Genomic DNA, 26,828 nt, shown 5'->3' with positions numbered 1-26,828 from the left:
ATCGACGCACACGCTATTTTTCCACGTATCTCTTCTTCTGCTGCCCTTTGCGGAGATTTTCCACTCCAAACCAGGTACTTTGTGCTTGAAAGAGACTTTGTTTGCTTTTTAAAAACTTAAGACACTTTATATCACTTTTCAGTGATATCTTTACAAATTCATATTGCATCTTTGATCGTTTAGACCTGCAAAAACCCAGATACATATTATATATTTTTCTATACACTGTGTGGTGTATTTTTGTGGTGCTATATTATGGTATTGTATGATTTATTGCACAAATGCTTTACACATTGCCTTCTAAGTTAAGCCTGACTGCTCGTGCTAAGCTACCAGAGGGTGGGCACAGGCTAATTTTGGATTGTGTGTGACTTACCCTGACTAAAGTGAGGGTTCTTGCTTGGACAGAGGGTAACCTGACTGCCAACCAACGAATCCCATTTATAACATTGGTGCTCAGCGGTGAGGATAGGACTTGTGTTTGTGCAGTGACATACAGTAGCTAAGTATTTCACTACCTACCCACAGTTGAAGGTCAACTTGATTTTTTCATCTTGTTGCTTTTGGTTCTCTGATGTCCTCCTGGATATACTATTGATATTTTGGATTTTGGTTTTTGCCGGTAATATCTTATCAGATTAAGAATGCATACCTACTCATTCTTTGTGCCTACTGACCACCTCACTAAGGCTGACCTAAGGAGGCTTTGCAGAAAATGGGGCCTTCCTGTATCAAGGAGATCTACTAAGATGGAAATGCTACATAACTACATAGTCTGGGGGGAAGAAAGATGGGCAGAGAGAGAGGCAGCAAAAAAACAAATGACTAAGTACCCCTTAGATGAGGAAGAGGACTGCTCACATGAGGAGGAAGACTACTCAGATGAGGAAAGAGAACCAATGAGAGAGGAATGGCAGATAGCTCGAGAGTGAGAGTGGGAGGAGCTACATGACTTTATTGAGAGGGCTGAGGCAGAGAGCACCTTAGCCCTGGAAAAAGAAAGAATTGCAGCTCAAGAGCTGAGCTGTGAAGAGCTGAAACTGGAGGCCGGAAGGGCTGAGTCCAGTTCAGATGGTGGCAGCAAAAATCTTGCATCCAGTACTGCTGAAGAAGGGCACAAGCCCAGAGATGTGGTGCCCAACTTGAAGAAGGGAGTTGACACACCCCAGGTGGTTCAAGGGTATGAGGTAGTTCCCGTTATGCACAGGGTCCCTGAGAAGGATTGGGGAACTGGCACAGGGAGTCATATTCCTACTGGGGTGAGGGACACTTTACTGGCTCTAGCAGAGAGTGACAGAGAAAAGGGTTCCCCACTGGTGGACGTCCTGGATATAGAGTGTAGAGACATCCCAGAAGAGTATGGGTTGAGTGTCAGGGACAGTCAGATACTGTCTCACCAGTCTCAGGAGGGTGATGCAGAGTGTTTTTTCAAGGCTGAGTCACTGGATGGTTGGGTGAAGGGTACTGTGGTTAATATATGTGAAGGGCAGAGTGATGTAATTGCTGGAGAGCATATGTCTGGTCCTTATTTTCCAGAGCTACGCCAACACAAGGTGGAGTGTGAGTTCTCTGACCCCAGGGAGCTTACAGTGGAGGCAGACTTCTGGGTGAGTACCAGAGAGTCTGAAGAGACATTTGGGGGTGCTCCTGAAGGGTGTGGTCTAGGTGTTTCCCAACCAAGTGAGGTGGGAGAGGATTTTAGTGTCCCAGGTAGGTCCCAGGTCCTAGAGGGTTCCATGAGGGAATGCCAGGAGGGAAGCCTAGCCTGTAACATAGGGCCACCTGTTGTGGGAAGCCCCACAGTGTCAGAAGAACTTGGTGGGGTGACTGTAGCCAGCATCCCAACAGTTCTGGTGTCTGGCAGTACCACTCCTAGTGAGGGGGTGCAGAAGTCCAGACAGAGGGTTGAGAGGGGGTTGCGGACCCCAGTGGAGGACCTGGAGAGTCAGGGGTCAGCTCTGAGAGCAGAACCCTCCAGGAATGACCCAGGTGAAACCGTTTCTGGTTTGGGGGAGATCCAGACTCTGCCGGATGGGCAGAGGTCAGGAGACCTGCGCCAACCAGACTCTTGTGTGGCCCTTGGGGATGGTGTGTCCCTTGTGGGGGGTGAGTGTGCCCCCCAGGAAGTCCTGGCATGCCAGGCAATGGTTCAACCTCAGGGTCGTGACTCTGGGTTGGCTAACCAGGCTCAGAGGTTAAACTCTGACCTGGTGGGGGGTAGATGTGCCCCACAGAAAGTCCTTTTGTGCCAGGCAATTGTCCAACCTCAGGGTGGGGACTCTGGGTTGGATAGCCAGGTTCAGGTGTTAAACTCTGACCCGGTGGGGGGTAGGTGTGCCCCCCAGAAAGTCCTGGCGTGCCAGGCAATTGTTCAACCTCAGGGTGGTGACTCTGGGTTGGATGACCAGGTTCAGAGGTTAAACTCTGACCTGGTGGGGGGTCAGTGTGCCCCCCAGGAAGTCCTGGCGTACCAGGCAAGTGTTCAACCTCAGGGTGGTGACTCTGGGTTGGATGGTCAGGTGCAGAGGTATCCAGTCTGAGGGTACAGACCCTGGGCTGGAAGGCCAGGTTCAGGGTGTCCCCCCAGACCTGGAGGGAGGGGCTACTGATAACAGTGCCCCTACCATGTTGTCTTCTGAGGAGGCCACTCCTAGTTGGAGGGTGCTGGACCCCAGAAGGGAAGGCAGGGGGAGGGAAGCCTCACCCCGGGCCCTAGTCCAACCTGAAAGTACAGACCCCAGGTTGGAGGGCCAGTTGCAGGTTAACAGCCCTGCACTGGTGGAGGAATGGTGCAGGGCGGCTTCTATAAGCACCCTGACCATGTTGGACTCTGGGGGTACCGCTCCAGTTGGGAGGGTACAGAGCCCCAGAGGGGAGGACCAGGTTCAGGCTGTCATCCCTGACCTGGTGCAAGGGAGAGTGGTTAGAGGGTGCCCAGCACGTGGGGCTACCGCCCCCCACTCTCCACAGCCACAGTGGTGGGAGAGCTTTGAGAGGCGTAGGGCCTGGCTCTCATCCCTGACATCTGTCAGTAACCACTGTGACTTGCTGTCTAGGTGGACAGAGTTATCCCTGGGGAGGGGACAAGAGTCACACCCCAGGGGTAGAATGGACAACACCACTGTGTTGGTTCTGGTGGTACTATCCTGCTATGGGATACATCTGTGAACAAAGTAAGGTTAGGTGTTGCACAGATCGGATCCGCAGGTAAGGAGAAAGGTTCCCCATGGGTTGGCTTAGTGGGCCCTGAGAGTATGGACAGAGGGATCCAATTGGAGTCAGGAAGGCGAAGAACTGGAGCATGCCCCTGCTGTTGTGGGCCTGGGTCCTTGTTCTGTCGCCTCAAACAGGGAAGTACATCAGGATAGTGATTGTTCTCCCCTGGCTTTAGGCTGGTAGGGGGTCATGTTGGACCTGGCTTTTTGACAGGGTCATCCCCAAAGTTTTTGCCTCCTTCCTCCTATTTTTTCTGACCTGTCGTTGTTGGCTTTTGACCTCTGGGCACTTTACCACTGCTAACCAGTGCTAAAGTGCATATGCTCTCTGTGTAAATTGTACTATTGATTGGTTTATCCATGATTGGCTATTTAATTTACTTATAAGTCCCTAGTAGAGTGCACTATATGTGCCTAGGGCCTGTAGATTAAATGCTACTAGTGGGCCTGCAGCACTGGTTGTGCCACCCACTTCAGTAGCCCCTTAACCTTGTCTCAGGCCTGCCATTGCAAGGCCTGTGTGTGCAGTTTCACTGCCACTTCGACTTGGCACTTAAAAGTACTTGCCAAGCCTAGAACTCCCCTTTTTCTACATATAAGTCACCCCTAATGTGTGCCCTAGGTAACCCCTAGAGCAGGGTGCTGTGTGGGTAGAAGGCAGGACATGTACCTGTGTAGTTATATGTCCTGGTAGTGTAAAACTCCTAAATTCGTTTTTACACTACTGTGAGGCCTGCTCCCTTCATAGTCTAACATTGGGGCTGCCATCATACATTGTTGAAGTGGTAGGTGCTGATCTGAAAGGAGCAGGAAGGTCATATTTAGTATGGCCAGAATGGTAATACAAAATCCTGCTGACTGGTGAAGTCGGATTTAATATTATTATTCTAGAAAGGCCACTTTTAGAAAGTGAGCATTTCTTTGCACTTAAATCTTTCTGTGCCCTTCAATCCACGTCTGGCTAGGTTTAGTTGACAGCTCCTTGTGCATTCATTCAGACACACCCAAACACAGGGTACTCAGCCTCACTTGCATACATCTGCATTTTGAATGGGTCTTCCTGGGCTGGGAGGGTCGAGGGCCTGCCCTCACACAAAGGACTGCCACACCCCCTACTGGGACCCTGGCAGACAGGATTGAACTGAAAGGGAACCTGGTGGATTTCTTAGACACTCTTTGAAGTCACCCCCACTTCAAAGGCACAACTTAGTATAAAACAGGGCCTCTGCCCTAGCTCATCAGACACTTGCTGGAAAAGAAACCTGAACCAGAAACTACATCATGCCAAGAAGAACTGCCTGGGTGCTCAAAGGACTCACCTGTCTGCTTTCTACAAAGGACTGCTGCCTTGCTGTTGGCCTGCTACCTTGCTGAACTCTTGCCTGGCTGCTCAAAGGACTCACCTGTCTGCTTTTCTACAAAGGACTGCTGCCTTGCTGTTGGCCTGCTGCCTTGCTGAACTCTTGTCTGGTTGTAAAAGTGCTCTCCAAGGGCTTGGATAGAGCTTGCCTCCTGTTCCCTGAAGTCTCGGGACCAAAAAGACTTCTCTTTTTCACTTGGACGCTTTGTGCGCCTAAATTTTCGACGCACCGCTTGTTCTACGGCGAGAAAAACGCCGCACACCGAAGCTGATCGACGCGACGCCTTCAGGACGACTGGAACTGCGACGCACGGCCTCGCAAGGACAATGCCGCCCGACTTCCAGAGGAGAAATCGACGCGACGCCTGCCGTGAGAGCGAAACTTCGACGCACAGCCCCGCGGAACGACGCGCAGCCGGAAAACAAGCAGGAGATTCCACGCACAGACCCGGGACATCTGGTAATCCCCGCGACCCATAGAAAGAGACTGTCCGCGTGCCAGAAAACGACGCATGACTTCCCCGCATGAAAAATAACAACGCAAGTCCGTGTGTGCTGGGGAGAAATCGACGCACACACTATTTTTCCACGTATCTCTTCTTCTGCGGCCTTTTGCAGAGATTTTCCACTCCAAACCAGGTACTTTGTGCTTGAAAGAGACTTTGTTTGCTTTATAAAGACTTAATACACTTTATATCACTTTTCAGTGATATCTTTACAAATTCATATTGCATCTTTGATCGTTTTGACCTGCAAATACCCAGATAAATATTATATATTTTTCTAAACACTGTGTGGTGTATTTTTGTGGTGCTATATTATGGTATTGTATGATTTATTGCACAAATGCTTTACACATTGCCTTCTAAGTTAAGCCTGACTGCTCGTGCCAAGCTACCAGAGGGTGGGCACAGGCTAATTTTGGATTGTGTGTGACTTACCCTGACTAGAGTGAGGGTTCTTGCTTGGACAGAGGGTAACCTGACTGCCAACCAAAAACCCCATTTCTAACAAAACCTATCTGCAAAAGTGTATTTATGTACTAACCGAAAAAAGTGCAATTAACTGTGTAACAGGGTCGATATTATGTAAAGCGCTCGACTTCTGCCAAGCGAGATCGCGCTGAGAAAATAGAGAAAAAGTAGTCCACGAGCCGGACAGGAAACATTGAGCCCCGCATGTTTTCTGTACTTGGTCGATACGCTCGAGGAGGGCTATCCATCGGAAAAGGCATGATGTATGCATGCCTTCCACTAATGGAATCAAGCAGATTCTAACAGGCAAGCCCACGAACCAATGACAGACACTGACGTGACGTGGACAGGGCTCTGAGCCCTTTTTAATTACTAAAGCATCTCGCGTAGCATTGCGCATGCGACGCAGGCTCGACCCTAAAAATGGGACCTCAATATCAAGATCCTTAGCCTGCTCAAGGCAGGCAAAAATGTTCGTTCAGAAATCTATACAGAAATGAAATAGAAAAATGTCGAGGAACTGTACAAGAACACTAATTACAATGTTATTCCCCATCATCTTGTAAACGTGTCTGCTTCCCCTCATTCCGGAATCACTAATGCTAACTGCATCCATAATTCTGGGGGTGCATGAACTTTTAACCTGATAATCGTTCGGACAAGCTCACAGACAACTGGCAATGAGTGGGCCTGCTAAACAAGTAACCTTCAGCTTGTGCGGACCTTTCTGCAGCAGATGCATTAATCCGCTGGTGTACATCACATACACACAGAAAGGAGATAAAGTAAATCTAAGTAAATACTACATGAGGGAAGATACAGGTGAGCAAAGTAATGACACCTTGTGAAAAAGCAAAGGAAAAACAAACAAATACAAAGTGTGCCATAGGAGTGGTGTGTGAAATTTGAGTAATTTTCGTTTGCTTGATTAAAGGGAATTTTGGAAAAATTACACAAAAAGCAAATCTGTCATTTCGCGCTATATTTTAGCACGAAATGTGTCTTTGTATAGTTTTTGACACGAGGACAAAGCACCTCAAACAACAGCAGCTTATATTTGTGAATGGCACATTTTCTGTAAATGTTTACCACAAATGCGAGGTAATTATGCAAAGTGGCAAAATGGTGTAATTTGGGGAATTTCACACAGTAAGTGTAATGTAAAATTCCCAATATTATGCAAATTAAGCTGGCATAATATACATTTTGCCCAGGCCTAGCCATAAACCAACCTAGATGTGATTATTTAGGGGAGATAAGAGAGGATATGTTAGCTTAAGGTACAAATAACAAAGAGACAAATAGCTTGAAAGGTAGGTAGAGGATAGTCCAGATTAAAGGTTTATGTAAACACCTCAATGTATGTCAAGGTTGTAAAATTTGCACTATCTGCGTTTTATAGGCTATCTGACATATTTACAGCCTCACGTTAAAATCGATATGCCTTTTCGTGATAAAAATGTTCATGATTGTTTATCATTTAAAAGAGATAATTGAGAATTGTCCACCTAATATTGTGCAAATATAAGTGAAATGTGTGCTGCAATAGGATCCCTATCACAAGGGGGCTTCAAAATCAGATCAAGATTGTGCTCCCGCTAATTTACAATAGCGTTGGATGCACAATTAGCTAGTCTGCAATTTGTGCCTAAATACGTTTTGAGCACTTCAGAATTGGGGGAAAAAAATCATAGTCCTTGTAATCTCCCATTCCGAAGTGCCATTCAATGCATGTGCACTATGTGCTTCCACGATTTGGAGAAGGTTCTACCTGGCACAAATTTCATGACCAAACATCTGCCGTCTGCACCAAGATTCTAATCCCTTTTTGGGCTCAAGCAGAAATATGCACCCAAAGTGTGATTATTGACCTATCATAATCAGGCCCCAAGAGCTACGACTTTAATTTTTACACAGGATAGTGAGTATAACCGGTAACAGTGAAGATCATTTATTTGTAAAACACGGTTAGCACTCTAATCCAGTCAGGATTGGATTATGGCAATTCCATGTACTTAGTGTCACCAGCTAAAGTTTGTTAGCACATCCAGTTAGCACACAATTCAATTAGCTGCCTGAATTTAGATTGCTCAGGAATAAGCATATTACCCCTAGTTTTGCAATCTCTCAACTGGCTTCCTGTTCAAAGCAAATGAGTCATTGGTGGTTTAATTCTTTCTGTTCATAACTCACATCAGACTTACATCTAACTTTAGGTATTAACCTAAAGTTATACTGAAAGAGCATTCCCTGTAGCCACCCCAAGGATATGGAATTGCCTTCTGATGCAACTCCAATCAGAAACGTATCTCCTGCGATTTTGGATAATGTGCAAGATCAGACTTTTAAACAAGTAAAATGTCTTGTTATTTTTTTCTCTGTAGTCAAGGTTTTTAGCTAGGGAAGTGCCCATCTTTTAGCTAATGTTATGAAAGTGTGAGTCTTAAAGCTGCCAAAAGCTAGTATGCAAGTGTGCTATATAAATAAATCTAACATAACATAACATAAAATGTGGATGGCCTCATGTGTGCTTGCCTGAGAGGCACAGAAAGCAGAAGGGCTCCTCACTCCAAGAAGGCTTCCAGGCAACAGTGCTGAGTGAGGGGATTAAAAGCTAAATTGCCCCTTGTGTAAATTTCTGAAATACCAGATTCCAATAGGAAGCGAATGCAGCTTTGAAAGACTGGGCAATTGGCAGTAAGAAAGCTAAACTGCTAACCACAAAGGGGAGGGGATGCATACATCTGGGCCAATAGTGGAAAAGCATATTTAACTGTACTGTACAGTGTTGTATAGTACAGTAGTGTGTGAAACAGTGGAGCTGCGTAGAGTGGATAGTTGTATAGTAGTGAAGAGTGAGGTAAAGTCTTGTACAGTGCAGTAGAGCTGAGTGGAGTGGTATACCGTAGTGTAGAGTAAATTACAATAGAGTGTATTATTGTTGTGTAGTAGAGTGGCATGGAGTGGGGTGTACTGGCAAAGAATAGGCAGTAAACTGTTCTAAATTGGAGTGGAGTCTCGTACAGTAGAGTGGAGTGTTGTCTTTTCGTGAGATTGTTTTAGCATTTACATGGGCAAATTATTTAGTCCTGGGCCTGTGCCCTCTCACCTAGTTACATTTTACATGTATTCCTTTTATTATTTAAGCAAAGCTTCATTTTAGCGGAGATGTTTTTCGTTCTTTTATCAGTGCCCTTCCACACATTAATTTCTTTGTACGACATCTTCATCTAGTGCTCTACCCAAGGCTGTACACGATATTTACTGGGGATTGCTGGTCCAAAGAGTACATTGTCTACCTTACACAGAAAAATATGTGTTGTCGCGTCAGGCCAGTTCTTAGACTAAGATATGTTATCATAAAACATAACACTGCTCACACCACGGTAGAAGGGACCGTCCAGCCAACTTGCCATCCCATGCTGCACGTCATTGCAGTTTCTGCAGAAACCTTTGGTGCATCTTTGTCTATGTGGGAGGACTCCCAGCAGACTAACAGACCTCTTCTTTACCTCTGAGAGCAGGTATGGGGGTTGGGCTTTCTTCCTGGGACCAGAAGGGCGGAGTAGGGCTACCACTGCTATTTGCTCTCAAGTAGAAACTGAGAAGTGTAAGTAGGGATATTAGGGACACTATCACATCAATATGGTGAGACTGTTCTTGTGTTTCACTTTCCTAGTCACTGCCGTGATAGCGCTGTGTTTCATTATTGTCTTAATCACAATTCATGCTTTTTTACGTAGAATGCAGTTTCTTCAATAAAATATATATTGAACCAAGATCCTGCTTCTGTTTGTCTTTGCATGTATGAAACTTGTATAACTGAGAGAAAGGTCTGTCCCACCACAACTTCCCTGAGGAGTCTGAGTGTCATGCGAGAGGCTGCCACAAATCACTCTTAGATTTGGTGTTGGTGAGGTGCTGCCAGCTAGCCGGAAGGGTCAGGCCAACAGCTGTCACATGGTGTGGGATCAGACTCAGCCCCCCCATACTTGGTGTTGCTGCCATCCATAATTCAGCAGTCTCATTACTATAATGGGAGTCTTCAACAGTCTCCCACAGAACATTGTTGCACAGTGGAATAGAGTGTTGTAAACTGGAATGTAGAGGCGTAGAGTGGCATCGGAGTTGGATAGTGGAGTGTACGGGGGAATAGTGCCCGATTATCCACTTGCAGTAAATGTGGCAAGAAAGGCACTATTCTCAGGTATCCAAGGGTAAAATAGAAAAAGGGGTATCTGGTCCAGATGCTGCTTAACAAGTGCAAGAAGTGTGAGAAGGTTTGAATCAAATTATTTTCAAAGTGGCACATGTTCCTGACAAAGTATGTGACATGGGAGTGATAAGAATGCCAGACTGTAAAATTATTACTGATGGGAAAAAAGCAGATGCTTTGGCTGATTTTGCTTCTCCCTATATGTTGGTTGGAGACAAAAACTGTAAAGATATTTTTGGAATAAAGGTTGTCACAATACTACAACACAATATAAACCCATGGGATATGGAGGTGCTATGGTAGACCTCATGGAATATATTCCTATGAATGTATTGTTGAAAGGTGGAGACACTGTTGGTAAGATTTATGTGGCAAAGAGGGGTGAGAATCTCATGAGGTGTTATCTGCACAACTGGAGTATCATCTCACCTGATTAGGTCATGTAAATTGCGTATGTGAGTGAAGATGTTGATATAATTAATTGTTACGCCAATGTGTTTGCTAAAAAACTTCAAGGATTCAAACATAGATCATTTTGAAGAGAGGATCAGGTGTGGGGTTCACAAGGTATGCAGAACTCCCCATATGATGAAGAAGAGTTGGAGGGATTGGAGGGTTTAGGAGTGATTGGAGAGACTGAATATTTAGAGTGGTTGGCACCTGTTGTGTATTGCCTAAAGATGGTGAGGAAAACATCTGTATGCGTGTCGACCTCTGTGATTTGAAAAAAAAAGATATTGGTGGACAGGCAACCCCTACCCAACATCGAAAAGGAACTGTCACTACCAAAAGGGGCAGAGCCGTTCAGTATTTTAGATCTCTCTTCTGCATACCATCAAGTATTGCTACATGAGCATTCAAGGTACTTGACATAATTTGTTACCCCACTTAGGGGTTTCAATTTTCTTCAAATGTCTTTTGGACTAGCTTCAGCTGCAGCCTGTTTTCAATGTGTGATGAGGACAGTGCTGGTTATATCAAGGACAGGATACACCACGATAGGATCTTGGAACAATTGATGTTGAGGTTACATGTGAGTGGATTAACAGTGGAGAGGTAGAAGTGTCCCTTCAGAGTGGAGACAGTCACATATTTAGGACATACCATTTCAGAAGACGGCATCAGTCCTAAATTGGATTTGGTGTAATCTGTGGTTAATGAACCAGTAGCTGGAAACAAGGAACTGTCAGGTAATTTTGGGGACTTGCCGAGTATTTTCTTCCAAGCTTACTAAGGATTTTGTGTCACTCTTCTTTCCCATGAGACACCTTCTTGAAAATGGGGAGAAATTTGAGAGGAATGGTGAATGCATGTCTGATTGAGTCTCTTCAGGCACAATTATGTAAGATGCCAACCATAGGACATTTTGAAGTTTACAGAGAAACTATTCTGACAACGACTACTAGTCCAAATAGGTTGGGAGTAGTGCTAGCACAGGAGGAACCTGGAAAAGAAAAAGTGGTGGTATTTGCATCTAGAACTCTTTAAGGTGCACAATGTCACTACTCATTGATTGAAAGGGATGCTTTGGCATACAAATGGGTGAGACAACAATCTAAATTTTACCTGAGGGGAATACTTTTTTTCTGGTAAATAGTGATTACACGCCGTTAGTACATTTGTTTACTACAAGAGAAAAGTAGTGAGTCAGCAAGAGACAATGATGTGCTTTATGGTAAAATCAGCGAATTTGTGTTTAATGGGTGGCTTGATCAAAGGAATTCGAATGAGGATAAGAGACTAGATGAATTGTTAAGGAGGAGTTTTATCTACAAGGGGGTGTTTTGTGTAGATGTGTACAGAAAGTTCCACCAGAAGGTGCTAGAGTTAAGTTATTGTGTTTGCCACATGAAGGATACATGGGTAGGAATTGGACTAAGACCAGGCTTAAAGAGCTTTATTGGTGGTTGTATTTTGTGTGCACAAGCAAATAATGTGAACATTTTACGGTAGATGCCTCTCACACCCGTGAGAGTTCCCAGTGACCTATTGCAGAAGTTGGGAATAGATATTGTAGGGCCATTGGAACTGTTGAGACTTTCGTGGAGAAATGTTCTTGTTTTGGTTGACTATATCACCAAACGGGTGACAACCAAATGTCGTAGTCTGTCCAAGGCAGTGATTGAATTTTTGAGATTTCCCCAAGAAGGGTATTCACACAAAATGGTTGAATGTTTGAGTGCTGTGAGGATTCAGAATCAACATGCTGCACTTTATCATCTTAAGCTAATGGTTTGGTTGAGGTTATGAATAAAATGGTGAAAGGGTGCATACAAAGAGCAATGCATAATGGAATGTCATGATGGATACACTCAGGAAGATATTGTGGGCTCAAAGGATCCCTCCGAACAGTGTAACTGGGATCTCTCCATTTGAAGGACTGAAAGGTAGGTTGGCTAGGACTTAATTGTCCTCAGACAATGAGGATCTGGTTAAGTGCATGGAAGATGAGGGGAAGGAGTATCAACAAAAATACAAAATACATTTTGATAATGTGCATGGTGTAAGGAGAGGTGAATGGTGTGTAGGAGATATGGTGTATAATAAGAAAGCTTGGTGTTGTGAAGAAGGGGGATTCCACAATTTTATGGGTCATTATAAGATCATGAAGGCCACGAGGAATGTTTTGGTTCTAGAGTCTGGTAATGTGTGGAGTATGTCAAGGTTGGTCAAACTGTAAAAGTTACTCATAGGCATTTTGATAATGGTTCTCGTGTGAATGTTCCCATTAGGAAAGGGATAGGACTTTGGACAGGGAATCACAACAAAAGGCAACACTTGAAACCTAGCTGGTTAAAAGATTTTATCTGATTTTTTTTCACTGATTAGTCATTTTAAATGGGTGTGTATGTTGTATACTCCTGCTATAGTTGTTTCCTATACTTCTTTATTTAATAGATTTAATTGCAGTTATATAACTATGTATGAGTTTCCCATTTTAGGTGACGAAAAAAAAAAAAAAAAAAGGTTTTCTCTATTTCCTCAAAATAAATTGGTTAACTCAACATGATGTTGAATACTGTAACGTCTTCTTACTACCTATGTATTGTTAGTTGTTATTTGGTTATTTTCTTATAGTATTGATAGTAAAGGAGAAGTAATTGGATATGCTGTAGTCAGGCTTGATTGGCTTGTATAGAGTGATATCCATGAATTCCATTCTGGAATGTTGGCTGGGTGAGTGCCAGTGGTAGCCGGGAAGGAGAGCTGGCTGGACATGAACTGTAGGTGATGGACACAGAAAACTGGAATACACCTTTTATGAAGCACCTATTTGTTCAAATGATCCTTGAAAGTAGAACTTAACAATTATTACGTACTGGGCTCTTCAACCGATATAGGACTGAGTTTAGATGAAGAGACACATTTGTATTATTTTCTCTTTGAAGTACTGCTTGTCACAACCCGGGCGTTCATGTTAATGTGTGGTAATGGAGGAGGAAGAGTACTTTAGACACTAAGGGGGTCATTCCAACCCTGGCGGTCATCGACCGTCAGGGTGGAGGACCACGAAGCACCGCCAACAGGCTGGCGGTGCTTCCCTGCCCATTCTGACCGCGGCGGTAAAGCCGCAGTCAGAAAAGGGGATCCGGCAGTTTCCCGCCGGATTTCCCCTGTCTGGGCTGAATCTCCATGGCGGTGCTGCAAGCAGCGCCGCCATGGAGATTCCGACCCCCTTCCCGCCACCCTGTTTCTGGCGGTTTTTACCGCCAGGAACAGGATGGCGGAAACAGGTGTCGTGGGGCCCCTGGGGGCCCCTGCACTGCCCATGCCACTGGCATGGGCAGTGCAGGGGCTCCCTAACAGGGCCCTAGCATGATTTTCACTGTCTGCTTAGCAGACAGTGAAAATCGCGACGGGTGCAACTGCACCCGTCGCACCCCTGCAACACCGCCGGCTCCATTCGGAGCCGGCTTCTATGTTGCAGGGCCTTTCCCGCTGGGCTGGCGGGCGCTCCTTTGGCGGGCGCCCGCCGGCCCAGCGGGAAAGCCAGAATGGCCGCCGCGGTCTTTTGACCGCGGAGCGGCCAAATGGCGGTGACCGCATGGCGGCCGGCTACCGCCGCCCGCCGCGGTCAGAATGACCGCCTAAATCTAAAGTGTCCATTGTGATTAGGGGAATTAGTGTATAGATGTATTGCACCAATAAGTAATCGATTTTTTATGAATTTAACTGCAATCCATTGTTAATTAGACGTTCATGTGTAAAGTTGTGTTCCATGCATCTACTTGTATTATTGGTCATTTTCAGGACTATGATTTTAATTATACCTAAAGGCTGAATTTGTATGGAGTTTAACTACCACGGGTTTGGGGCAAATTTGCTTCCAAAATATAGTAAAATAAATATTACACACCACTCTGCCATACAACACATCTTTAAGACAAAAGTCACCACTGTTATACTCTAGTCTCTTACTAGTGAAAAAGCCTGAATCTCTAGATATAGTGTCTGGGAGTATGACAGGTTAGGGATAGGAGCACTCACCAAGCCTCCGCACAGACTCAGCACTACGGTGTGTGTTGGCTGCCCATTAACGTGCCCACTGTAATAGCAGTGCCTTGGGATTACAGACTCCACTTTTCCACTCCAGGATCCAATGTGTTGCACAGCAAATGCAGGACCAATGAAGCTTGCATCAGCGTTGAGACTGAGCCTGAAGAGTTGTCCATAGGCACTGATTTGGTAAAAGGTGTTGCGGGGCCCAGGTGGCTCCTCTGCATCTCTCTTCCTCCGGTGGTAGTGGTGAGTGTGTGGGAAAGGCTCTCCAAAGTCATTCACTCGGGTAGGGGTGACGATCTGGTAAGACGGCAGGCGCTTCACCAAGCTCTCTGCAAAACAAATTGTACAGTCAGTCAGAAAGATTCCATTATCCTTAGAAAACTTCATTTGGCAAGTTATCTTTGCAGGGGCTGGATAAGAGACTTGCTTCAGGAAAAATGTTGCAAGTTAAGTATGCAACCTCAATATGTGATTCTCACAGCATGAAACACACATGACCTGGGTGTCAGTGTAAATCATAGATGTGGCTCTGCAGTAACTGAAAGGACACACACACACACAGAGGTGTAACTCATCAAAGTATATGAGACGACAATTAGGTATTATTCAAAACACCTAGACTGATGCTAGGTGTATATGAATAGCGATTCAATTCATATAAACTTAGGAAAATATTATTTTATTTAAAAAAAAAATCAGTCTTTATTAATTTCGAAGGAGCGCATCCAATTTATTAATTACATTTGTATGCATAGTTCATTAACCCAAAAAGAATATTCAAACATTCAAAAGATCAGTAAGGTTTTACACAGTGTCTATTTTATACAACAAATGGAGACGAATATCCATATAAGTTTTCAACAAATGCCCTCCAGATTGCGAAACTGAAGTGGGGGATCAGCACAATAGAGATGGGGTGAGATAGAGTCCCAGAATTGCTACCTGCATCTATCTCAGCAAAATATTTGCGTCCAAATTATTGAACACCAGCTAAAAAGAAAAAGTTGCAATTAAATGATTTGGATGTGTGTTGGGAGTGTTCGAGTAAAACAAACACATACAAACAAATGATGTTAACAAATACTGAAATTGCAGTTTTTGGGAGCTCACGGAGCGCACCAGCCTCATTTATTATTAAATAATCTGAGAAAGTTATGGGTACCGGAAGCAGTGATGAGCGTCTAAAAGCTGATATTATATTAATGGGAAGTTAACAGGTACGGAGATGTAGAGCAAAGCTACCATCCTTTGAAAGGATAACTTTCACCCTCAGAAACAGTATAGAATTATTTAATGGTCTGTGAGATACCTGTATGCACCACTAAGAATGAAAGAAAATATGGATTTAGATTATATTTGACTCAGCAAACTCTGATTGGTTTGGAATAATTTTATGCTGGACTATATAAATACTTTATGGACTATGTTTGGAAATTGTATATCAATTTACTTATTGTTTTTATATGGCACGTTGAGTTATTATAGATGTTAAGTTGTAAACGTCTTAATAAACATACATTTAAATAGGATAAAAACACCTAAATAAACACATAGTACACTTTTACATGTGTAAAGTAGGACCTGCATAATATACATTGCGTAGGTTGAGAATATTTTTTAATCACCAAAACACTCATAAATTACAACCATTCATGGGTATCTATTACTCATGTAGTACTTTATGCCTTTTTATTTTTCTAAATAAGCTCTTCATTTTTCCCAGGGTGGTTTATTCGACATCGTACGGTTACTCAAGTAAGTGTCCTGCGCTAGAGGTTTATTGACCAATAATCAAAAGGGATTACTCAAAAGCTGTACCGAACAACCAAGTTTTAAGACCACGTTTGACGGATCCTTCGTGTCTCGCAATTAGAAGGGAAGAGCATTCCAGCCAGAGGTGGAAAGAGCTGAAAAAGAGGAGCCTCAACATTTCTCCCTTCTACTTTTAGGCACCACTGCCAACAAAGTATATGAAGAGCGCAGAGTTCTTGCTGGAAGGTACAGTGTACGTCTATTGGTTAGGCAACAAGGACCTGCCTGATTGAATACCCTGTGGGCCAGCACAAGCCCCTTGAAATGAACCCTCTCATGGACTGACAGCCAACGCAGCTCTTTAAGGAACTGGCGAATATGATTGCTTTCCCTGAGATGTAATAGGAGCCGAGCTGCAGCATACTGTACCAAATGGAGTTTCCTAAATTGGTATGCTGGGAGACCCCAGTGCGGAGTGTTGGTGTAATCCAGCCGTGAAGTTATAAAGGCATGGATTACCATCTACTGGCAATGTGCAGGTATCAGGAACAAAAACGTTTTAAAAGATTGCAGAAGGCTAACGCATGCACCTACCACACTGTCCACCTGGGAGTCTTAAAATCTAATCTTAAACTTCACTGCAAGGTTGCATACGTGGCAGAAGTAGGAGTAGATGGAACACAACTGGGCCAAAATTCTCCTCCCCAAGGTGGAGGAGAGGTGAAAATGACTAATATTTCAGTTTTACTTGTGTTACGTTGTAGGTTATTCAAACACATCCACTGAAATACTGCAGATAGACATGCTTTGAATATAATCTGTGCATTTGAAATGTTACTGTCCCATCAGCCTAAGATGCTACCTGCATGCAAAAGGACTCCACCAGAACTGCCAGAGGAGGCATGTAGACATTGAATAGAGAAGGACTCAGGGCAGCGCCCTGAGGAACGCCAAATCTTAGAGGTTTGGGTTCAGAGGCAAAAGGCGTCATCCAGACTGACTGGCATTCGTCAGATAGAAAAGACCCTACCCAGGCTAAGGCGACCCCACTTATCCCAATCTTAATCAACTTTTGTAGTACGATAGAGTGCGATACTGTCTTGAACACTGCTGATAGATCTAAAAGCAGAAGTGCAATTTCCATCCCTTGTTCCATTGTTAACTTGATGATATCGATAACTTCCACCAAAGTGAATTCTGTACTATGTCCAGGGCAGAAGCCCAATTGGGATGGATGCAACAACCAATTGGAGTCCACATACTTGGAAAGTTGGGCATTAATCGTCTTCTCCAGAATCTTAGAGAAGGCTGGTAATAATGACGTAGGCCCGTAATTAGAAAGAATAGATTTATCGGCTGATGGTTTTTTCATAAATATGATTAGCTTAGCTTTTTTCCAGGGACTGAGGACTGGAGTAAGGAACTATTTTGGCGAGAGATGAGAATAGGATTGATATGTGTTTGGCTGCCAAAATGTGGTGGGGACAAGGATCATTTGAGGACCCAGATTTCCATATTATTAGGACTTTCTCAGATTCTTCCAATCATATAGGAGCAAATTCGGTCAAAGAGCAGGAACAAGTGATTAAAGTAGTAGAAGGCTCGCTCCTTGATGAGTTAATGTCTGAGGTGTTACCCGATCTTGAAACGTTTAGAGCATCTTCACTCCATCCAAGCTTAAAATCAAAAAAATCAGACAGCTGTGTGCATAATTTAGGAGAGGCCTCAAAAGGATGCATCAAGGAGTTTGGATTTGAAAATTATTTAACAGTCTTGAAAGCCTCTCTAGGTTTATTGTCATAGATAGCAACCTCACTAATAAAGAAGTTCGCTTGAGGCCTCTGTGTGCCTTGATGGTAGGTGCTCAGTCCCTTTTTTCATAAAGTTCAATGTCAGCAGGCAAGTAGAACTTTTGCCCAGCCCTTTCTAATCATTTGCATTGTTGGTGCATTTTCCTGAGCCCCTCATTAAACCAAGGAGCAGAGGAGCATCTTGAAAGGCCAGACCCCTCCCTAATGGGAGTGGTAATGTCTGCCATGTGTCTCAACCAGGCATTAGCTGCCTGAGCGTCTGCCTATATATCTCCAATCAAAGGTGGAGCATTATTACTAAGAGAGGAAGTAATCTCCTCAGTAGTGGTATTTGCCCAGATAAAGAAAGAGTGGACCTTCTACCTCTGGGACCCTGCTCTAGTTTCCAGCTAAATTGCAGTGGTGCGACCAGTTATTGCAATCAACATCTGACACCGCAACACTAGAACTACAAAAGATAGGGTCACGAATATGACCAGCTCTGTAAGTAGGCTGATCAAACAACTGCTTCTAATTCCATGCAGTCATGTTGTCGAGAAGAAGCCTTGCATTCCACATGAAGATTCAGATCTCCCAGGACAGTAAAATTCAAGAATTTTAAGGGATATTTTGACAGACAGTCATAGAGGGAAGGTTTTCTGGCATAGCCAGGGGGAGGTGAACTAGGACTCCCTCTAAGTTTTTTCTTGCCAATGGTGAAAGGCAAAACCAAGGGATTCTGCCCCCTGGAGTTCAGTTATTTCAAAAGAGGTGCAATTGAGAGTCTGCCTAAAAATTATAGTACCACCCGTGCCTCCTTTGTCAATTCTTTCTCAGTGAAATATAGTGTATCCTTCAGAATTACTAGTGTCATATCTCATGCAGAGCTATTGTTCATCCACGTTTCAGTGAGATAGAGGATGTCTAGCCGTTCCTCCCTAAGTCATAAATATGTAGTGCTTGCTTGTGAAAGGAGCAAACATTAACCAGCGTTGCCTGAAACTCAAGAATCTTCACAATCATCGTTGAACATCTAAGAACTGGATACGTAATACTCTCAGGTAGATCGTAGATCGCATCCTGGCAACATAGAAGAGTAGCAACAGCAAACTGAAGGAAGAGGAGAAGTCAGCAGGTCAAACATACCTGTGCAAAGAGCTCCATGATTTAAAGAGTGGATCTCCGCTGAAGAGTAGATTAAATGCTGACCCAGATCTGAAGGAAATTGGACAGCGTGATAGATGCTGAACGCTACGCGTGGACGGGCACAGACAGGTTTGCCTTAGGCGCACCAGCGACATGCCCATTGCATGTCCTTGCACCAGCGTTCTTTATAAAGAGTATGGACACCAAGCCTAGCACTTAGACTGCTAACAAATCAAAATGATGGCCAAAGTGAAAAAGAACATCTTAATTGACTCGCAGCCCGATCCCTTTGCCTAAAGTGCTAGTGAGGTTTCAGAATATGCCTCCAATGATTTAGCAGTCGATTTCAAACTCCCGACACACCAGGGAATGAGGAAACACATACACTATGAACCCAACGTTCGCTATGATGCCCAACAAAAAAACTACGAAATTCAAATACTGCAAAAAGATTGCACGATGCAAATTAGCTTTTGGACTCAGAGCACAATTAAAATGACATTTGAATTAAAAAATTAAGTATGATAGTAGTATGGCTAAATAAATGCTCTAGTGGTAGTATGACAGAATGCACGGATCTGTAACTTGCTTTACATATTTCCCTGTGAACAGTACAAGAATGATTTGTTGCTGAGGGTCGCGGGCACAACTGTGCCAATAATTCACTTTATTATTCCGAGGGTCTGAAGGTGCAGCATCACATCTGCAGCACAGCTCAAGGTGGTTGGAGTTACAGGAATAAAAGAACACACACGGTCCATGTTATATTTGATGGACTGTAATTCAAGCTCAACCCACCATACATGCACAGCATGTACATCTACTGATAAGTGATGTACTGGGTTCTGCTAGAGGTAGGACTTAGAATCGAAGGACAGCAGGCCTCAAATGAGGGAACAAGTTGTTAATTACAGTGTACTCAGGGGCGGCTCCTCCGTAATGGCAGAGGAGCTTCGCCCCCCTTGCCAAATACATTTTTAGCACCTCCAGAAAGTTGTGAATTGTTTGGCTTCTAAATCTCTAAATGAATTAAGTAAGGTACAAGCATCCACAGCTAGATATAGCCTTGGCAGTGAAGATCAGTTGGCTTCTCCTGTTCTGAACCTATTCAAGAAAAGATTGAGACTTCTATGGCACAGTCAAAAATAAATATTTTATATTGTGGTTCCCTCATCGGCTACAGCAGCCTGCCTTATTCCACTGGAGGAGTGGTAAAAATAAGAGTATTTTTAAGTGTGAAGGTAACAATCTTGACAAGGATGAACCCCTAGAGTTCATACAATCTTAAAATAAAATCTGGTTCCCACAATCCCATGTTGGCCATTATTGTGCTATTTTATGTGTTTAAGATTTCCAAATTTTACTAACTTAGTTTCAGAATTGCATTGTTTGATTTTCTCACTTTTAATACTTAAGAAATATTTCACTGAGGAAAAGTCTCCTGCTTTTGGCCTCCGCTTCCAAAGGTTACAGCTAGGCTTTCTCACTAAAACTGTGTTTTGTTCTAGCAAAATATTGTATAAATAACTTGGCAGGTTACCCCCTGCCAAATTAATAATCTAAAATCTAACCATATTAATGTGTGTCATATATTGAACATTCATTGAATGCTGGAGCCAAAATGAAATACTTGTGTTTGAAAGTTAAACAATATTATTGGCCTTTTGTTAAGAGTAGATGTTTAAATATAAATGAGAGCCTCAAGACAACTCAGTAGATTAATGCTTCTATTCTAGAGATTTATATACAACTTCAAGGTCACAGATTGAAATTTTATCTACTCTACTCAGCCTTTCACCCTTCTGGGGTCAATACAATTTGTACCACTGAATTTAACATCACTGCATTTTGTCAGCACCTGGAGTCCAAATATTTGGTAAAGTGTGGTATATAAGTGTAGTATTTTTAGTAATGAAATATATTAACTTTGTCAGTGTAGCGAATTTGACCTTTCTCCAAGAACACCCCTGATTTGTCACATTTTTATGGACGCTAAGTTTGCCAATATTAGATCTCTGTGCCCTGTGACACTGCTAATCAGTGCTACAGTGCATATATCCTAGCTTAAAATTGGTATAGGTAAAATTGGCTTTACCCAGCTGGTCCATTTAGCTGTCCTGCAAGACTACTGTAGATATTGCAGAAAGTTCCCCTATGGCACTAGCAATGAAGTTACATTTCAAATGTGAGTTGTAGTGCATATTTACACCACCCACATGATACAAAATGTGTCTGACAGTAGCACCACTGTGCTATAGCTGGACTACAGTTTAAATACACTGCGGAGACACATGACAAAAAGTGAAAGTGCCATGTAGGAAATTACTATTTTTAATACAGTCGTAAGTAACCCCTAAAGTGTGACTTGCAAATCATAGGTCAGAGTTATAATATAATATATAAAAATAGAGCAGACCACAGTGTACTCTCACAGTAAAATATAATCCAAAAACCTTTTCACTGAGATGGCGCCTTGCTAGAGGTTACCCTGAACAAGCCTAGATGGGATTAAAAGTGTTCTTTCCTACCTCCTTCTGGGGAAAAGCTGGAAAAAATGCTTCAAAGAAATTTCTTACTTAAGTTTCAAATGTTAATTTAATGGCAATCACATGTCTGATAACATTAGTGGAAAAGTCATCTTGTAAAAAATATACTTCAGGCTGATTAGGCCAGAACTGGATTAAAGCCAGTTCTGCCACTCATTTTACCATCACCTGGCATGAAGAGTTAAAAGCCGTGGCTCAGAGGACATTAACTAGACTCTGAGCCTACAAAGGGCAAAGGTTGTTAACTGCTGATCACTATGAGGGAATAGCTATCTGGAAAAAGAAATGAACAGTTGGCAAAATAAAAGGCAGCACTAGCAGTATTGACTTGGAGATGCCTGTTATGGCTTTTCTTATTCAGTGCCAGGATCCTCTGAGGCAGGGTTCCATCACAGTTCATCCCATCAGATAAGATGAGTGTTCATCTAAATAGGGGAATAACCAAGGAGGTGAAGAAAGGTCTGTCTGGTGACAGTTGTGTTATACCGATGTTATTTTACCTTATTACGAAGAGGAAGTGTTCCAAAAAGATGGCGAATAATGTGTGAAAATAGTTAATATTGGATGATACAATTTCTCAACTTATGCAATAGGTCAAAGGATACTACTGGTGTTTCAACCACCACCACCTCCTCAGAACATTTCTGGACACTTGAAGATTGTAGCAGAAGAAGAAGGCCCTGCTGTAAGAGGAGTCTTTACTTTTACTGGAAGAAAATGAGTCATTTAATGACTCTTGACTCCTGCTGGTACCCAGGAACTGGAACTGCTTTCCAAGGGTCAAGTGTGTGGCTTCCTGTTTGCCCTCATCAGCAACATAAAAATCAAGATACTCCTAACTTCAGGAGGGTCTAGCATTCTACAGATGAGGGGAGGCATGCCTAGAGAGACCTGGAGTTTAGAAGCCTGCCCTGAGAAATTAGGGGCTGTGGGGCTACAAGGATGGACCTTTATGTCACTTGAAAAAAGTGTTTCTATCTTCAGAGGACAGAGACAATGTCCTAAAGCTTAAACTTAAGCTGTAAACAGTGCTGTAAAATAGACTACTTGACCCAAACTTTTAAAAAATTTCCTTGGGGGTGAATTCACCCTAATCCTCTGGAAGAAGACAGCCCTGCTTGTTTTGGCCACTCACAATGTGTTCAGGGCCAGTATTTAAGTCCTACCACTTTCAAGGAACAACAGAAATTGAATTGAAAAATAATTACTTCAAATTTGACGAAGATTGGTTTCTTCAAATAGAAGGAACTTAGGGCCAGCTGTATCAAGCAATTTTGCATTTGCAAACAGTGCGAATTGCAAAATTCGGCCGCTTGTGAATGCAAAAATGCCTTTCAAGATGTATGAAAGGCATTCGCTGTGCAATTTTAAGGAATCACAAAAATAGCGATTCCTTAAAGTTGCGACCCCATTTAGAGAATTGCCATTTGCGATTCTCTAAAGAGGAAATCGCAACTAGGGAATTCCTATTTGCGATTTCCAAAGCACATGTATCAAGCGTTTCCTAAATGCGAAGTGGGCATTTAGGAAATGCAATTACCACCAAATCCAATTTGGTGGTAAGCATGTGCAATTTAAAAAAATGTATTACAAATGCATTTTTAAAAATGACATGTAGCACCATGTGTGCGCTTAACGTCTCTGCAAATACTTTTTTGGGGTGCATCAAAGGGAGCCTTAGGCCCCCTGCACCTTGGCGTTTGCATTACCTAATTTGCGAATTGCTAACTGAAATTCGCAAATTAGGTAATGCAAAACCATTCACACCTTATAGGGATGAATGGAGTCCAATTCTTTAATTGCGATTCGGTAATAGCAATTGTGAATTTTAAGAAATCACTATTACCGACTCGTAATTTTCATACATCCCATTTTGCATTTCTTAAATAGCGATTTCTTAAAATTCCCTACTTAAGAATTGCAAACCGGGAGCTTGATACATCTGACCCTTAATGTGCCCAAAATCTACTGAATGTATATGGACATCAATTTGAGCTTATCATCGATGCTAACTCATAGCTACTGAAACTAAATATACAATTATGGAAGTGATACACTGATGATGTTTTCATAGTTTGGAAGATGATGAACATAAGTCACTGAATTTGAAAAATGGATCAACAGTAGAGACCACTACCTGTGGTTTACCATGACGTACAACAGAAATAATCTGCACATGCTGGTTTTAGAGAATATGGAATACCAAAGTCCATTACAAACTCAATGCTAAGTATTATCCTCCTCAGTTTTTAAAGTAGTCAACCAAGAGCATTGTGGTAGTTGGTGCACTATGGCTAACTCCTTCACATAAGGAGAATCTGCTCTGGGATTATATATTTCTATATACAAGCAGAATCCCTTGCTAAGCAATTAGGGATTAGACAGTATCTTAAAAGATTAATGTATAGATCTCAAAACAGAACAGCAAATGGTAAAACATACTCCCTCCTGGAGAACTGTCCAAAATTATAGGATGGGAAACTCACCTGTGTAGCTACATTTGGCCCACTATCAAATGGATAATGCAAAGGGATATACAAAAATAACTGTGTCCACAATACAACCAGCACCCATTGTTTGAATTCAAATGCAGGAAGCATATCAGAGACCACATAATACATGTGTGACTGGGACATTCCAATTTCAAAATCGACCCATATACTCTCTGGAGGCTACCAAAAGTAGCCACCTTTGTGGGTACTCCACCTTAGTGGGTACTGTGATGTGTGGAAAACTAATAAACTTTGTAAACCATAGGCATAAGCCTTAGAAGACCCTAGGAAGCAAGATTATATCTGAGCTGTGGTAGTGACCATGTAGCTTGCACAAGTGTGTGCCTATGTGGCAACAGGTAACCTGGAATAACAATTAGAAAATGTGGGAAGTTGGGATTTTGGTTGAGTGGGGTGTTAACCCTGCCTGCACAACAGCCGCAATCCCTGTCAGGGTGAATCACAAAAGTCACTTGTTAGAAATTGTGTCTCTAGTTGACCGAGGTATGTACCCAGTCCAAGTAGGGACCACAATCCTAGTCAGGGAAAGTCAGGTAAACAGACTAAATTGACCTGTGCTCACCCTCTGGTAGCTTGGCACAGAGTAGGCATGTTTAACTAAGAAGGCAATGTGTAAAGTATTTGTGCAACCCACCCCCACAGTAACATGGTGGAAGAACCACAAAAAGACACTCCATGCAGGTTTCAGAAAAACAGATAAGGTTTATCCGATAAAAATAAGGCAAATATGATAAAAGTCTAGTAAGTTGCTTAGTGATTGGGTATAAGTATAATCTTACTCTGATCAATATTAAGTCAGGGCAATAAATATGGTACTATGACAAATTCACGCCATGATCCAAAAGGAACTTGTTCAAAAAGGAGGATTGAGCAAGTCTCACAGGTGCAGGGCTTGTCTTAGAGTCTTTACGGTAAGGTTGAGGAAGACTCTTTGGGCAGTGATTGCAGGAAAGTTGTTATGCTCCTGAGCAGCCTAGCAGGTCCCTCTGAACATCTACTAGCCGAAGTGTGGTTTTGACTCTCGCGGCGAGGGGTGCAGAGTGATTCCTCCAAGACCGATTGGGTCATCTCACCAAAAATATCTCCAGGCCGCTAGCCAGGAAATTACCTGGTTGCCAGCGGGAGAGAGGAGAGTGGAGACAGGCAGGAGTCGGTGGTGCCCCGAGGACGGTGCTGGGCTATCAAGCAGTTTGTGCTCCCAGCTGCTGAGGCAGCGGCAGCCTCTCTCTCTCGTGGGGCACAAGTTGCTGGCGGGACATGCTGTTTGTTCGCCAGTAGGTGAGGCCAGGGAGATGAGCGGCTCACGGAGGTGCAAGCAGGAGCACAGCTCACCCCTTGAATGGTTTTGCCTACCAGGGGCTTCTTTCAGGGGAGGTGCAGTCCTTCTCTGCCCAAGTGCTGCAGTTGCTGCTGTGAAGGGGGGACGCGCTGAACTCACAACAGCCTCTGCGGTCACACTCCCTAAGGCACTTGTCCCACCACACTGAAGCACCAATCAGGAGGCAGATCCCCAATAGTGATGTCCTGCGTCCTTGTGGCCTCAGATCAGTGTAAGGGGAGCCAGCCAACAGGTCCTTGGAACACTCTGAGGTTTTGAGAGGTCCTAGGTGCTGGGCAACAGTCAGCAGGTAGCAGGACAGCACAACACAGCAGGTCAGTATTCCTAGGATCAGTCAATCCCAGGGGAGTGGCAATACTGCTGGTGCAGCAGCCTTTACTCCAGCAGAGTTTATTCTTAGTCCAATAGTGTAATACTCCTGTGGGTCAAGCGGCCCAGTACTTAAACCAGAACATGTCTTTGATGTGGGGGATTACTACAAAGAATTCTTGTGAAATGCACAGGTCCTCTTTCAGGTCAGCCTCAGCTCCAGACGGCCAGTGGGAGGTAATCGGTCTCTTTGTGCGGGCCATGGTCTGTACTCTTTGAGATGTAAGTGGAAGCCCTTCCCAACCTCCTCCCAGGGAAAACCCATTGGAATGCAGATGAATGCAAATGTAGCGGACTATTCTGTGTTGTGAGTGTCTGAAGGGAATGCACAAGTGAACTGTCACCTAGCCCAAACCAGACATGTATTGTAGATAGGCTATAGGCACCCAGAGCAGAAAGTGCAGAGAAATGTCCACTTTCTAAAAGTGGCATTTCTAAGATAGTAATAATACATCGAACCTTACTGGTAAAGAGAGGATTTATAATAACCATTTCAATTGTACTAAACATGATGCAGCTACTCCTCTCAGATCAGTAATTACAGCTTAAAGATATTATAAGGAATTTCCAATAATGGCCCATAAGAGAGGCAGGCCTCACAGTAATGAAAAATGACGTTTAGGAGTTTTTCATTACTAGGACATGAAAAATGTAAAGGTACATGTCCTACCTTTTGCTTACATGGCACCCTGCCCTATGAGCTACCTACGGCCTACCTTAGCGGTGACCTAAATGTAGGAAAAAGGGAGTTATGGGCTTGGCAAGAGGTTTTAGATGCCAAGTCGGGATGGCAGTGAAACTGTACAAACAGGCTCTGCTGTGGCAGGCCTTAGACATATTTACAAAGCTACTTAAGTGGGTAGCACATTCAGTGCTGCAGGCCAACTGGAAGCATTTAATTTACAAGCCCTGGGTATACGGTATACCTCTCTACAAGGGACTTACAGGTAAATTAAATATGCTAATTGTGGATAAACCAATGTTGCAATGTTTTAGGGGAGAAGCACATGCAATGCACTTTAACCCTGATTACCAGTGGTAAAGTGCTCAGAATCCTAAGGTCAACGAAAAATACAGCAAAACAAAACAGGAGGTAAATGCAAAA

At 43.4% G+C, this 26,828-nt stretch overlaps 1 protein-coding gene across 1 annotated transcript in view; it reads right to left on the bottom strand.

Moving 5' to 3' along the window:
* ADAMTS20 (ADAM metallopeptidase with thrombospondin type 1 motif 20) overlaps positions 1-26,828 on the bottom strand; it is a 1,292,194-nt gene that overhangs the window by 1,253,421 nt on the left and 11,945 nt on the right. Inside the window, exon 2 of the mRNA XM_069228834.1 lies at positions 14,254-14,597. Coding sequence (XP_069084935.1) covers positions 14,254-14,597 — 344 coding nt within the window. The remainder of the gene's footprint in view (positions 1-14,253; positions 14,598-26,828) is intronic.

This window comes from Pleurodeles waltl, chromosome 4_1 (assembly GCF_031143425.1).
Source record: "Pleurodeles waltl isolate 20211129_DDA chromosome 4_1, aPleWal1.hap1.20221129, whole genome shotgun sequence".
Classification (NCBI taxonomy): domain Eukaryota; kingdom Metazoa; phylum Chordata; class Amphibia; order Caudata; family Salamandridae; genus Pleurodeles; species Pleurodeles waltl.
The sequence above is the reverse complement of the archived record's forward strand: the minus strand, read 5'-3'. Positions and strand labels throughout refer to the sequence as shown.